This window comes from Agelaius phoeniceus, chromosome 2 (genome assembly GCF_051311805.1).
Source record: "Agelaius phoeniceus isolate bAgePho1 chromosome 2, bAgePho1.hap1, whole genome shotgun sequence".
Lineage (NCBI taxonomy): Eukaryota > Metazoa > Chordata > Aves > Passeriformes > Icteridae > Agelaius > Agelaius phoeniceus.
In genome coordinates, this window is record NC_135266.1 from 27414326 (window position 1) to 27427527 (window position 13202).

Sequence of the window (13202 nt, forward strand, 5' to 3'; positions counted from 1 at the left end):
AGGTGCCCTTTTCTGGAGAGGAGTCAGAGATGGTGGAGACAGTGTGCATGTGGGAGGAGAGACTGAGAGCACATGAGAAGGAATGAGTTCAGTTTGCAAATCCACAGTTGCTCTAAAGGAGATACGGGCATACATATGCCAGCATTCACCTGCAAGGAACATGTAGGGCAAACAGTCTGGGACAAAGAGGTGGACTTTCTTCTCAGCTTCTCAGATTTGATTTGGTATTGTCCAATACATGGACCTTCTCATGTACCTTCTCATGTACTCTGACAAATGGCATTCTTTCCTCAAAAATTCCTTTTTTCCTTTTCTCATCTGCTGCAACTGAGGCAGAGGTAGGTAAAATCAGACAATTTACTTAACTCTCCTACCACTTTAGAATTTCAACTGTTCAAACATTAGTCCAGATCCAAACTACCCCAGATCTCTGCTTTAAGAAGAACAAAATCTACATGAGGAGCTACTGAAAAGCAAGACACAAACATTTTTTGTTTTGTTACATGTCCAGTAGTTTTATAACAATAAAATCATTAGCCAACAGATTCTTTACAATTGTAAAACCTGGGCCTATCAGAGGTTATAAATGCCATCCTCTAATACAACTGGTGCAATCTCCTGAGGACATGGATAACTCAAATGCTACGACCAGCAAGTCTCATTACTGAAGTCCACAGTGCAGAGAATTTCTGGAAGGGGAATGTGATTTAAAAGCAGAGCTACATTGTTTTCAGTGCCATCCAGAATGCCCCAGTAGAGGCCAGTGGTCCTCACCTTGAAACGGGTGTCACGTAGTTGCCTGGGAAGACACCGGACATGCCGCTCCTCAGAGACGTGCCCTTGAACCAGCCGTCCTGGCACTTCTCAATGACGCGGTACATCTCCCCTTTGCGCAGCTCCAGCTCGTCGTTCTTCTGAGGCTTGTAGGCATACAGGGCCAGGTAGCTGTGGGGAGAGGTCACACAGGGAGAGAGCACACAGGTGACATCAACCACCACCTGTCCTGCTCCAGCTCCAGCCCCACAGAGCAGAGAGCGCTGTTCAGAAGTTGAAGTTAAAAAGGGACACCATCACAGGCTGCTTCACAAACAGGGAAGGGCAGAGACTAGATTTTAAGACAATAAGGGAATAACTATTCAGAGTAAAAGGTAATTTAGAAGTTGATGAGACATGCTTCTCACTCAGGGCATAACAAAAGCAAAACAATGCCACAAAGCAGCACCCAAGTTAAGGACGTAGCAAGGGTTTCAGAAAAACACAAGTTACAGTGACAGCCAGAGTAACAAGGGCTGGAGTAAAAGGGCTTTGCAAATCCTGACATCTGGAAGAAGTATACATTCATTTGCTTCAGGTGGGATCCACCTCTGTTTTGGAATTTAAGAAGAAAATAAATAGGTAGGCTATTTCAAAAGCTTTTCTTGCAGTTTTCTCAATACTATTTATGCTGGCCAAGTTTAGAAACAACACACCAAACTGTTCTGATCTGGTATGGTAATTCTTGTACATGTTGGTAAAAAAAGTGAGAATGGGCCACATTCTGCAGGGTTTTTTTTATTTAAGTAAGTGAAGTGGTAGAATTTGGTTTTGGATGTTTTCCAAGTATACTAATAAATCTTTAGTACAGGATCCAATATGTAGAACTTTTATTTATTTAATTACAGATTTTATTTATTCGCTTTGTTTAGAGTCTTTCTATTTATTTCTCTTTTGTTCTTCTGTTACTACTTCAGGGATGTGTTTAGTGCTGTGAAATGACTACAGCTTAAAATCCCTACAGAGACTCTCTCTGTTTAGAGAGATTCTTGTTGAAAATTAAGAATGATTGCTTGCACTTTGGGAAATAATGGAAAGTCGGGATAGAATAGCAAGAGTGCACACACAGAACAACACTTTCTTTGTAAATACCAGATTTTTTTTTTTTTATTACTGCTTTTCTCCAGATACAAAAAGGGATTTCTGGTAATTCTTGATCAAGGTTGTGCCTTCCTGAGTTTTTTTAAATTTATTTGTGATTTACAGGCAGTGAACATAGACTAAGAGAAATGGGAAAACAGAGAAAGTGCATTTACACTACAAAGTGCAGCAGAATGTTCTTAGACTCAGGGGTAGGTGAGAATAGGCTTGCTCTCCACCTTATAGCATTGAACCAGAGAAAAAACCAAAACTATAGCAGTTGTAATTGTAGATTTTCAGCCAATAAAAATGATACATGACTTTTTACTTCTGCTCTCCAGGAAATATAATTGAGGAATAAATCCTGTTATTTTTCTTGATTCTACTTCTTTATTGTACCATAGATTTCCTCATTTTTATTCTGAGAGTAGTAAATAAACAGCAGTAATGAGCAGAATATGAACTATTTGGTAACAGCTGCTTGGGGAATCTTAGGCTGATGTGCCTGCTCTGTTTATCACATGCATGGGGTACAAAGACCTAATCAGAAACTACATTTCATTAGCCAACAGATGGGAGAAACCACCCTGCACATCCTTTTTTTAGCCTATATAATCGGGTGGTCTTGAGCAGGTCTGTAGCTGTTCACCTGACGGAAAACATGAGGCTGCATATGATCTGAAGGACATTAAAATGCGTCACCCTGACAAGAAATAAGGTTGCATGCTTCAGTGCTAATCCTGCAGCACTGTGCTCTGCAAGGACATAACAGAAAGTGCCAGACTGCACTCACTCAAGGGAGCAGAGAGTGTGGCTTTGACTGTCCCTCTTGAAATTGCTGCTTACACAGGGTTCAGATTCAGAAGCTATGGGTAAAGCAGGGGGTCAGGGATAGAGCATTTTAGATAGACTCACTTAGCCTTTTCCCCCAAGGGGCTACATGTAATAATGTAACTTACAGGTGGAGATTCTGGAAGCAGGTGCAAGGAAAATTACCCTAAGTGGATCATAGGCTGTTGTGCCTTGCAGCTATCTCCAGATCTCCTGTTAGTTTCTTTTTGTTCTCTCCTACTAGCTTCACCCAGTAAATTCCCCCAAGTCAGCTACCAGTAAGTCTGAATATCCAATATCACAATGAGTCTAAACATCCTCTGGATAGAGTATTGAAATCCTTGCAGAGGCTAAAAGAAGGTGTACAACAGCCCAGCATAGATGCCACACCAGAAAGACCAACCTCTGTATGGCTAAAGTGATGAAAGCTTGTGTGTGACAACCATATAGGGTAACCCTTGCACAACATATGTGATCAGTACTTTCTTTGTGGACCAGCAATCCCACCTCCTGTGCAGGGGGGTAGTGAGGATGCCTATCCCTGGGGGTCTCCTCTTTAGTTGCAGAGGCACAGGGTTCTCCAAACCCAGTGGCAGGCCCAGCCTGGGTCTGTGGGCAGGCATAAACTCCACTCCTGGCAGGGAGGTGGCTGTGGGAGAGCTGGGGGGGATGCCTGCTCTCATCCATGGCTGAAAACAAACTGATTGCCAGCAGCTTCCCTCCCCAGAATTTGTTTCTGGGTTTTTCCTCTGGCAGGAAATCAGGTCTAGTGGTCCCATTTGCTGAGGATGATTTTGCCTTAAGGCAAAGTCTTTGGATTTGGACACATTTCACTGTTCTCTAGATTTTAGGTGTGAAACTTCACCAGCTAACTCTGTACAGCCTAGAAGAAAGTGTTAAAACAACAATCTGAAATCTTGCAAAATGCAGTATCAGATTATTCTGGGCTATGTGAAACAGTGAGCCAAAGGCTTGGAAGTGGGACCTAGAAGAACCCAAAATGTTTATTAGAAATTCCCTGAAAAAAGGTTGAAGTGTGAAATGTTCTTGGCCTTGGGTAGCTGCCTGTGACTCTGCTTACAATGCAGAAGCCCCAGGGTTTTGTCTAGAGTTGCACCTCCCCACTACTGCTACAGCTTTCAAATAATGCATCTTCTTTGACTGGAACTTGGCTCACAAATGCAGAATGACAGACCAGATTACAAGGCTGCTTCACAAGAGAGATGACAGGAGAAGCATGGGAGGGAGAAGGGGAGGCTTGCTGAGGCATGGAGTCAGGGGCATTGCCAGAGAGCTGGAAAATGTCCTGATTCAGCAACCAGCTACTTCAAATATTGCCAGTTACCGCTTCCTAGTCAGGGCAAATCTTGAAATAAACACATGCTCCACTATGTGCCACACAGGCTGTACAGGGTGAGCACAGGGCAATGATGAGACCTCTCCATGGGGCATTCAGTGATGTGTGGCATCTCTCAGGTATAAAGATCTCAAGTAGCTAAGAAGAGATTTGTTTGGTTCTGATTAAACACACCTATTGTTCTTAAAGAAGATCTATTATTTTCAGGATTTTGTGAATTCAGACCTTGTTTTAGCCATATCATAAAACCCAAAAATATGGATATGCATATGTGTTTGTGTGTGTATAGTTGTCCTGCTTTTATGAGGTATATGTGTTGAGAGGAGAGGATTTAGTAGTTAATTAGACAAGTATCAGATAAACCAACCAGGCTAGAAGAAACTTGCTATATTGAAGTCTACTCTTTTTGTTCTGTGAACCTTCTATTATTCTATGCACTATTCAACAAAACCATATGCCAAAGATGTGAAGTTCATTCATTGCCTTGTTCATTCATTGTTGATGGCACCAAAAAAGTGCAACTGGGCCATTTTTTCTGGTTAATTGTGAATAAATCAGGTGTTTGATTGCGTGGGACTGCACCTTTTTAAGAGCTTTAAATGAAAGATTTTCTCTAGCTCAGGGGTACTCAGTTTGTTTCACAGTGATCCATACAGCTACAATAAATAAAGTCTAAAAGGGCTCACACAGAAAGGGGGAAATCTTGCCCTGCCCTTCTCTATTATTTTTTTAATTTCAGCAGAGGCTGCCTCACATTTGAAATTGCAATCTCTGTCTTCTCAGAATGCACCTGAGCTGAGATTTGGACATTCAGGTTTCAAACACACACACACACAATTGGAAACAAAGAGTACACAGTGACTGAGATGAGCTGCTTACATATTGAGGGGGAGCTGGACCTTCGGTGGTGTTCCCTGATCTCCAATTATTGCACTTGTCCTGGGACCAGCCACTGTGGCTGTTCCAATCAAAGAGGAATCCTGAAAATACACAAAGAAGAACACACAAGGATTTAAGAAGAAGCCCATAATTTCCTAAATTTCTATGGGGTGAAGGCATAGAAGAATAAACCACATATTTTATAAATTCCTAGATTTTCTAACTTCATTATATTACCTTAAAAAAGGCTTATTCTAGCCCTGCACATTCCAAAACTACATTTCTGACACAAAGGATTAGCAGAATTTCCATGTACCTGTCAGAGAAATTTTATTTGTATGCACATCTTAAAACTTTTACAATGTAAAACTACTTAACTGCTTTGTAAAGACAGCTCAGCATGTGCATCTGCAATAGTATCTTCTCTGATAAAAGTAACCTTTTCCCCTCAAAAACTTGCTTTTAAATTGGTACCCTTTTGGTAGTGGTTATGGATCTCTGGAGAAGAAGATACTATTCACTTTCCAAAATGCACTCTTATTTCTATGTACTCTTTTTATCATCAGGAATATTCTTCTCCTTCAAAAGAAGGTGACTACTCAACCCAAAACTTTCACTGAATGGAGAAAGTAGTTCACTCCACTTTTACCCCAGAAAATAAATCTCTCATATAGACAGCTGGACAGATCTTCTCCAGCTATTCATGTGAAAGGCAATTCTAAATGCAATCATTCATTTCTCAAAGCCTAATGCTCAGCCAAATTATATAGGGCAATCTCTTTTTGAGTTATCTCACCAAAGTCCTCATTCATCTCTGTCAAAAATGAATCCTGACTGGAAACGTCTCCTGAACTAATGCCAAGGCCTGTAGCAACAGATCTTTGTTGCAGACAGGGCAGACCTGGGCTGATGGGACTTGTAGTGGTTTATTTGAACAAAAAGTTTTCTAATAAGTCTCACCATATGCTGTATGCATGTCCATATGCAGAATGGCTGTACAAAGTAGGAACCAATACCCACAAATTGCAGGTTCAGGCAGGGTGTGTTATACTCAGCAAAGATTCTGAGCAGTTCACAGGCCTCCACTACAGCTTTTCTGTTTCAAAACTCTATCTAACAAACAGTAAATACTAATTTTTGGAACACAAACATGGGGACAATTTTTGCACTTAAAAATGACACTGAATTAAACCAAGACACAGAGTTAAACCAAGACACACATTGTTACTTAATTACTGGATTTCAAGGTTATCTCATTCCAAAGAAGCCACATAATTATTAGTGTTCTGTCTTGACAGTGCATTGCTGAGCTATATTGCTTTGCTGTTTATGAACACATTATCATTAGGAAATCGTGCAGCAAAAAGTGGAAACACTGCACTGTGATTCTATAACTTTTGGCAAAAAGCAGTAAGATGTCTCATCTCTCACCAACATCTACACTCAATCATGAAATTGTATTGACAAGTACATCTCCTTTTTCTCATTATTTCCTCAAACTTTCTGGCTCCTTGCTCAAACAAAGAAGGATCCAGGCAGCTCTTGGTCCTACGTGTAAAAAGCATTCTTTCCAGCTCTGTGACTAAGGCTTTATTAATACTGCCTGTCACGTCAGTGAGCTAGTATCAACTTACAGAAAAAACACACCAGCCCACTAAAAAATTTAGGGATGACTGCAGAATGATCCCTCATTTGTTATGTTGAGCTGGTTAATGGGGCTAGGGATTGCAGAAGATGTTGGGCTGAGACACCTGGCAGCTACCCCATCCAGGAGGTAAATGAGTAATCAACTAGTTCAAACCTTTTCATGTTGTGCTACCGCTGTATGCCTGCTCTGGACTAGAGAAACAGTCTCTAAGAAAACAGAAAATGCTTCAGTCCCCACCCTTCCTTGCTAGGAAAAAAATTAGATTTTATGTCATGAAAAAGCAGATCTGAATGAACAGCCTCAGGGTGCAACTGTAAAGGCAGAGAAGATCACAGCAGAAAAGAATAGAATTGGACAAAATGGAATGGAGTAGAATAGAATATTTATATTGAAAGTGACCTGCAACAAGTATCTAATCCAACTGCCTGACCACTTCAAGGTTGACCAATTAAGGCCATTGTCCAAATGCCTCTTAAACACTGACAGGTTTGGGGCATCAACCACTTTTCAAGGAAGCCTTTTCCAGAGTCTGACCACCCTCTCTGCAAAGAAATGCTTCCTAATGTCCAGTCTGAATGTCCTGTGGGGCATTCCCACAGGACCACTCCCTTGCATCGTGTCAGTGGACACCAGGGAGAAGAGCTCAGTGCTTCCCTCTCTGTTTCCCCTCCTCAGGAAGCTGCAGAGAGCAATGAGGTCACCCCTCAGCCTCCTTCTCTCCAAACTAGAAAAGCACAGTGTCCTCAGCTGCTCCTCTTAGGACATTCCTTGCAGTCCTTTCACAAGATTTGTTGTCTCCTCTGGATGTGTTCAAGGACTTTCACATCCTCCTTCCATGGTAGGGCCCAGAATTGCACAGAGTGCTCCAGGTGAGGCCACACCAACACTGAATACAGCAGGATAATTTTGAGTGACTGGTGATGCTCTGTTTGATGCACCCCAGGATGGGGTTTGCTCTCTGATGTCTCACACTGAGCCTGCTGTTCACCAGCACCCCCAGATCCCTCTCTGCAGGGCTGCTCTTCAGCCACTCCTCTCCTCATCCATACTTGTGCCTGGCATTACCCCATCCCAGGGGGATCAGAATCCAGCATTTTGAATTGTTACATTTCCTCCTGCTAATCATTGGCCAATGCTTCAGTGTACCTACATCCCTCTGCCAGGCATCTTGTGCCCCCTCAAGAGAGTCAAAAGCACCTCCCACTTTTTTATGATCAGCAAACTTGCCAGTGCTGCATTCAACTCCTGAATCCTGATCATTGATATATATGCATACACACACACACACACACACACACACATATATATATATGACAGAACTGGCCCTAAAACTGAGCCCCAAAGAACATCACTGGTGACCTGTCAACAGCCAGCAGCCAGCTGTAGCCCCATTCACTGCAATCCTTTGAGATCTGGCCTTTGGCCAGGTCTTCACACAGTGCATCACAACTCCACTCATTCCATGGCTAAGCAACCTGTCCAGAAAGATGCTGAGGTACAGCATCAGAAGCCTACTAAAATCCTGAAAAAACTGTATCCACTGCTTTCTCTTCATCCACTACACAGGTGACCTTATTATAGAAGGATATCAAATCAGTTAAATGGGACTTCCCTTTTATGAACTCATATTGACTGTTCCTTATGACTGTATCATTCTTTAAATGCTTTTCATTTCCAGCAACTGAGGCTAAATTAACAGGTCTGGAATTCCCTGGGTCTTTCCTCATGCCTTTTTTTAGTAGACTAGAATAACATTGTCAAGCTTCCAATCAACAGGACCTCTCTAAACCTGCAAGGTCTTTGACATATTATTGAGAGGGGTCCTGCCACAACATTCACTGCCTCCTTCAGAACACTTGGATGAATCCATGAGGCCCCATGGACTTGTGAACATTCAGCTGATACAGCTGGTCCCTTACAATTCCAGTGTTCACAAATAGAAAGTCACTGTTCTCACATTTATGGTCCTCCAACTCAGAGGACTGGGAAGCTGTAGGTCTACTAAAGAATGAGACAAAAAGTGCACAGAATGCATCTGCTTTTTCTTCATTCCTGTTAGTCACCTTGACCAAGTACTATCAAGTATTCACCACCTTCACCAAGTATCAGCCCAATATTTTCTTTAGACCTCATCTGAAAAAAGAGCCCTTCTTGTTGTTTGAAACAACACTGGCCAGTCTCAACTCTAATTGAGCTTTGGACTTTCATGTCTTCTCCCTGTGTAAATGAACCCCAGCTCTGTACTCAGCTTCCTGAGAAGCCTCACCTTGCTTCCAGAGGTCATACAGTTTCTTTTTCCTCCTGACCTACACAAGGAGTTCCCTGTTCAGACAAGCTGGTCTTCTGCTCTGCTTGCTTGACTGACAGCATGGTGAAGTTATCTGCTCCTGTGCTTCTGAAAGATGAGTCTTAAATACTGGCCAGCACATGGACTCCAAAGTCCTTAAAAGCAGATTCCCAGGACACTCTGCTAAATAACACCCTGAACAGCATAAAGTTTGCTCTCATGAAGTCCAGGGAAGCAACTCTGCCATCCTTTTTTGTCTTTACAGTGAAAATCCTAAACTCAGCCATTTCATGAACACTGTAGCCAAGACAGCCACCTACTGTCACATCCCTCATGAGTCTTTCTCTCTTCACAAATAGGAGGGCATCTTTCCTTGTTAGCTTACTAAGTATGAATGACAAGCAGTTTTCTCTATAAGCCTCAAGAATTTCCAAGACTTGTCACAGAAGTACGATATTTCCAGTTGATGTCTGGGAACTTGAAATCTCCCATAAGGACAAGGGCTACTGATCCAGAGAGTTCTCCTAATTGCATATAGAATAACTCACTGGTGCTTACATCCCAACTGGGTAATCAGTAGTAAACAATACCTCTACAGTACCTGCTTTGTTTTCCTTCCCCCCAGTCTTCACCCAGAGGCTCTTCACCACACCATCATTAAGGGCTGTGCAATCAAACCTCTCCCTTACCTACAGTGTCACACCTCCCCCTCACCTGTCCTGCTTCCACCTGAAGCCTGTAGCCCTTGGTGCCAGCACTCCAGTCACAGGACTCATTCCACTAGTAGCAATGATATCCAGCTCTGGGAGCTGACCAGTGCTGCATCTTTCTTGTGAGACACATGCTAACTCTTCTTTAGCTCCTGTGATCCTCCCTCTGCACACTGCAGCAAAGCCAGTTTGCAGAGGTGCAACTACCCCAGCCTGGAGTGGCCACTGCAGGCACCTGGGCTGAGCCTGACTGACTGCAGAGTGATGACTTCAAGCCAAGAGAGAAGAGCAGTAGTCAAAGCATCATCTATTTGCCTGTTTGCACTGATAATGGGGCCTTCTGTGTCTTCTGTATTACTGATGATCTCAAGTGCTTCCTATTATGCTTGTACTAACATATAGACCAAGGGATTAAGAAATAATGTAACTGCCATTCACCATTGCTGGATGACAATTTTGCTTTCTTCTCTTGAATAATCCCACAGTTCTGTATATACATTCAGTTTCTTGCCTATATCTACATTCAGTTTCTTGCCTGTATCTGGTTACTCCAATATTACTGCATCTGGTGCCAGCCTGACACCTACAAACCATTCATTTTTGCCACTTGGTACAGCCTAGTATCCTATACATCCAAAATCTAAATCAGCAACTGCTTCCTGATTGTGCTCTGGTTTTTCTTTAGCTGCTCTCCCTACAGGCTTTGACATGACTGTGTACTTTCCTGTCTGTCTATGACTCTGCTTTTCATCATCAGGTTTTACTCCACAGGATCTGCTGGCCTTCCACACATTGAATTCAGTTCCTCTGTTCACATCTTGACTTTTACTGTCACAGAAGTATTGTGCTCTTCAGCTTCATGTGTCTCTGTGCTCCTTGCTGTATTCTCTTGGTGGCTGCTTGATTGCTACCATGCATCTGAATGTTCACCAGCTTTGCATTTAAACTACAGTCCCTGACACAGTTGGTGAAGTCTTTCTAAGCTGATTCTTTCAAGGTCCTCTTGTCTCTTGTATGTATCACTAATTAATTCATATCATAAAATACAGTATTGCTAGATTATTTTGCAAGATTGTATTTGCAATAAGATTTTGAAGAGACTGGTTTTTGCAAAAGAATAATCTCCTATTTCTTTATACTTTATACTTCTTTATACTTCTTTTCTTTATACTTCTGATCACCTGAGTTGGAAGTTTACCTTTCTACTCTTCACACAATTTTATGTGCATCTCTCCAGTAACTAGTAATACCAATAATCCTCCTGGAGAACACAGCAGGCCTTTCTCTATCACAGCTGTTAGAAGGACTTAGTACATTTTCCTTCTTTATTTAGCCCTGGAGCCAGGTTGTACTTTTGCTACTGTGATCTAAGGAACAAGGTACTAAACATGTCCTCCTTTCCTCTTCATCTGCTCAGGGGAATGGGATCCAAGACAATGCTCTGATTTTCTTGTTCTCTGCTTTGATACCTTTAAGGAAGTCTGTGTGCCACATCCTTGCATTCTGATGGCATGTCCCTACATGATCCATCTTCCTTGTGTGGCATCAGACACACAAATAGAGCAATGCACAGACATTACACAGGGAGGGCTCAAACACTGCAGCATTTGTGTCTTAATCCATCTTCAATCTCTGCTACTCAGCATTGCTAAAGCTTTACGGGTAGGAGATGTCTCTGACAGCCACGATTTTAAGAGGCACACAGGCACTTACTGATAAAAACAGGCACCTTGCAGAGTTTTCTCAGAGTGGCATTAAGTACTTCACTGCCTGATTCCCACTGATTTTATTGCAATTTAAGTAATAGGAGTCACTTCTGAAAATACCATTTGGTGTTCCTCTCTATCCTTATGAGCCTCTAATGCCTTTAAACATTTGGCCATTGAATTTCCAGATGTGACCTCCTCCTGGGTGATCACACATGCACACCTCTTGATTAAGAGGCTGTTTAATGGTGGCATGCACTTTTCTGAACCAGGCACTGCCAACTCTGATCCCATTTACTTGGGCCCGTGAACAGCCAAATCCGACTTCTTCATGCTCCCACTTCAATCTGGCATCCTCCAAGTACCACTCACCACTGTTTCAGCTCAACAGCACCAGCTCTTCTCTTTTGGACACTACAGACCCAGATGCCACCCAGCAGGGGAAAGCAGCTGCACAAAGGTGTGCTGAGAGTCACCTCCAGATCCTTCTGCTTCTTGGTGACCACTGGTAGCACAGCAGCACCACCTGTACTATGCAAGGCTAAATCTTGAGTAAAACTCCCAGACATAGGCACGACAGTGCTGCATGACAGGTATTTCATTCCCAGCTCATGCTGTGCCCTCTGTTTTTATCACCAGCTACTCTGGTGTAGTAGGTGATTATGTACTCATGGACTGGAGAATAATATTAAAAGGACTTTTTGCTTTTTTTTTTTCCTGTAAACACAACAGCTTCCTTATGACCACTGAAACATTACTCCCCCCTAAATATTACTGACAAGCCCAGAGACACCAGGAAATTAAAGGTAACAACTACTCATCTGGGCTGAAACATCTTCTCAAATTCATTCCCTTTCTCTTTTCCCATCCACACTTTTATTGAAGGATAAGAATGACTAGTTTGGACTTGCAGCATAAATTAAATTTTTCCTTCCCTTGCAGATTTACTTTAGATTTTCACCAGTACTTTAAGGCCACATTTGTGGTTTAATTTGAAAAGACATGGTGCCTGTAGGGATTAGTGAAGTGCCTTACGAAAGCAAGGGACTCAGTCTTCGAGCAGAATAGAAGTCTAGAAGACAGTGATAAAACTAGGAACAGAGTAAAATGATATTGTAGGTTGCAGTAGCCTTCACTGAAAAATAATTGTTGCTATCAGATGAATGTTCCTATCATCTAGAAAATCAACCAGAATTCTCAGTTTTGACTTCAAAGAAAATCCAGCACTCTCTCACCACAGGGCACTTATCACATTCATTAATTCTCAGGAAAAAATCTTTTAATGTCTTGAATGCATATTTACAGCTTACTTTAAATTTCTCTTTAATATTACTTTAAAATAAGAGAAAAAACACCCATTCAACTCACATAAGTTGACATACCATCCTCTGGAAATATCATAAAAACAGGCTAATGGTCTTTAAGATTCCTGTGACTCGTTTCTCTAATTTGCTGACTCCATAAAACAATGACTGTGGCAATCATTCTGAACCTTAATGTTCCTAGAAATAATGTATTAGCACTTAATGCATGGTAGTGACACCAAGTATTGATGAAAAGTGTTACATGCAAGATCAAGTAGCCTCATCAAATGCTAATTATCAAAGTGGGGGCTGAAATGGACTTATCAATTCTAGAGGAAGAATTTATTTTTTCCATAACGGTGTGTGTGAAAAACAAACAAATGTGCAGGATAACAGCTGCAGCTGCATAAATAGCTGCATAAATACCCAGTTCCTTCCTGCAAAGACTGGAGCTAAATTTATATGATTTACTGAGGGGCTCTTACAACCTGCAAGTATCTGTGGCTGTGGATGAAGGTGAGGCACGGTATGATGCTAGCTTCTTCTAGGACCAGGTTGGCCCTGATTATTTTTGGTTTGTAATAGAC

At 41.9% G+C, this 13202-nt stretch overlaps 1 protein-coding gene across 1 annotated transcript in view; it reads right to left on the reverse strand.

The window, feature by feature from the left end:
* SH3RF3 (SH3 domain containing ring finger 3) overlaps positions 1 to 13202 on the reverse strand; it is a 247410-nt gene that overhangs the window by 43101 nt on the left and 191107 nt on the right. Inside the window, exons 5-6 of the mRNA XM_054655151.2 lie at positions 4961 to 5061; positions 775 to 945 (exon numbers count right to left, since the gene is read on the reverse strand). Of these exons, the coding sequence (XP_054511126.2) occupies positions 775 to 945; positions 4961 to 5061 (272 nt within the window). The remainder of the gene's footprint in view (positions 1 to 774; positions 946 to 4960; positions 5062 to 13202) is intronic.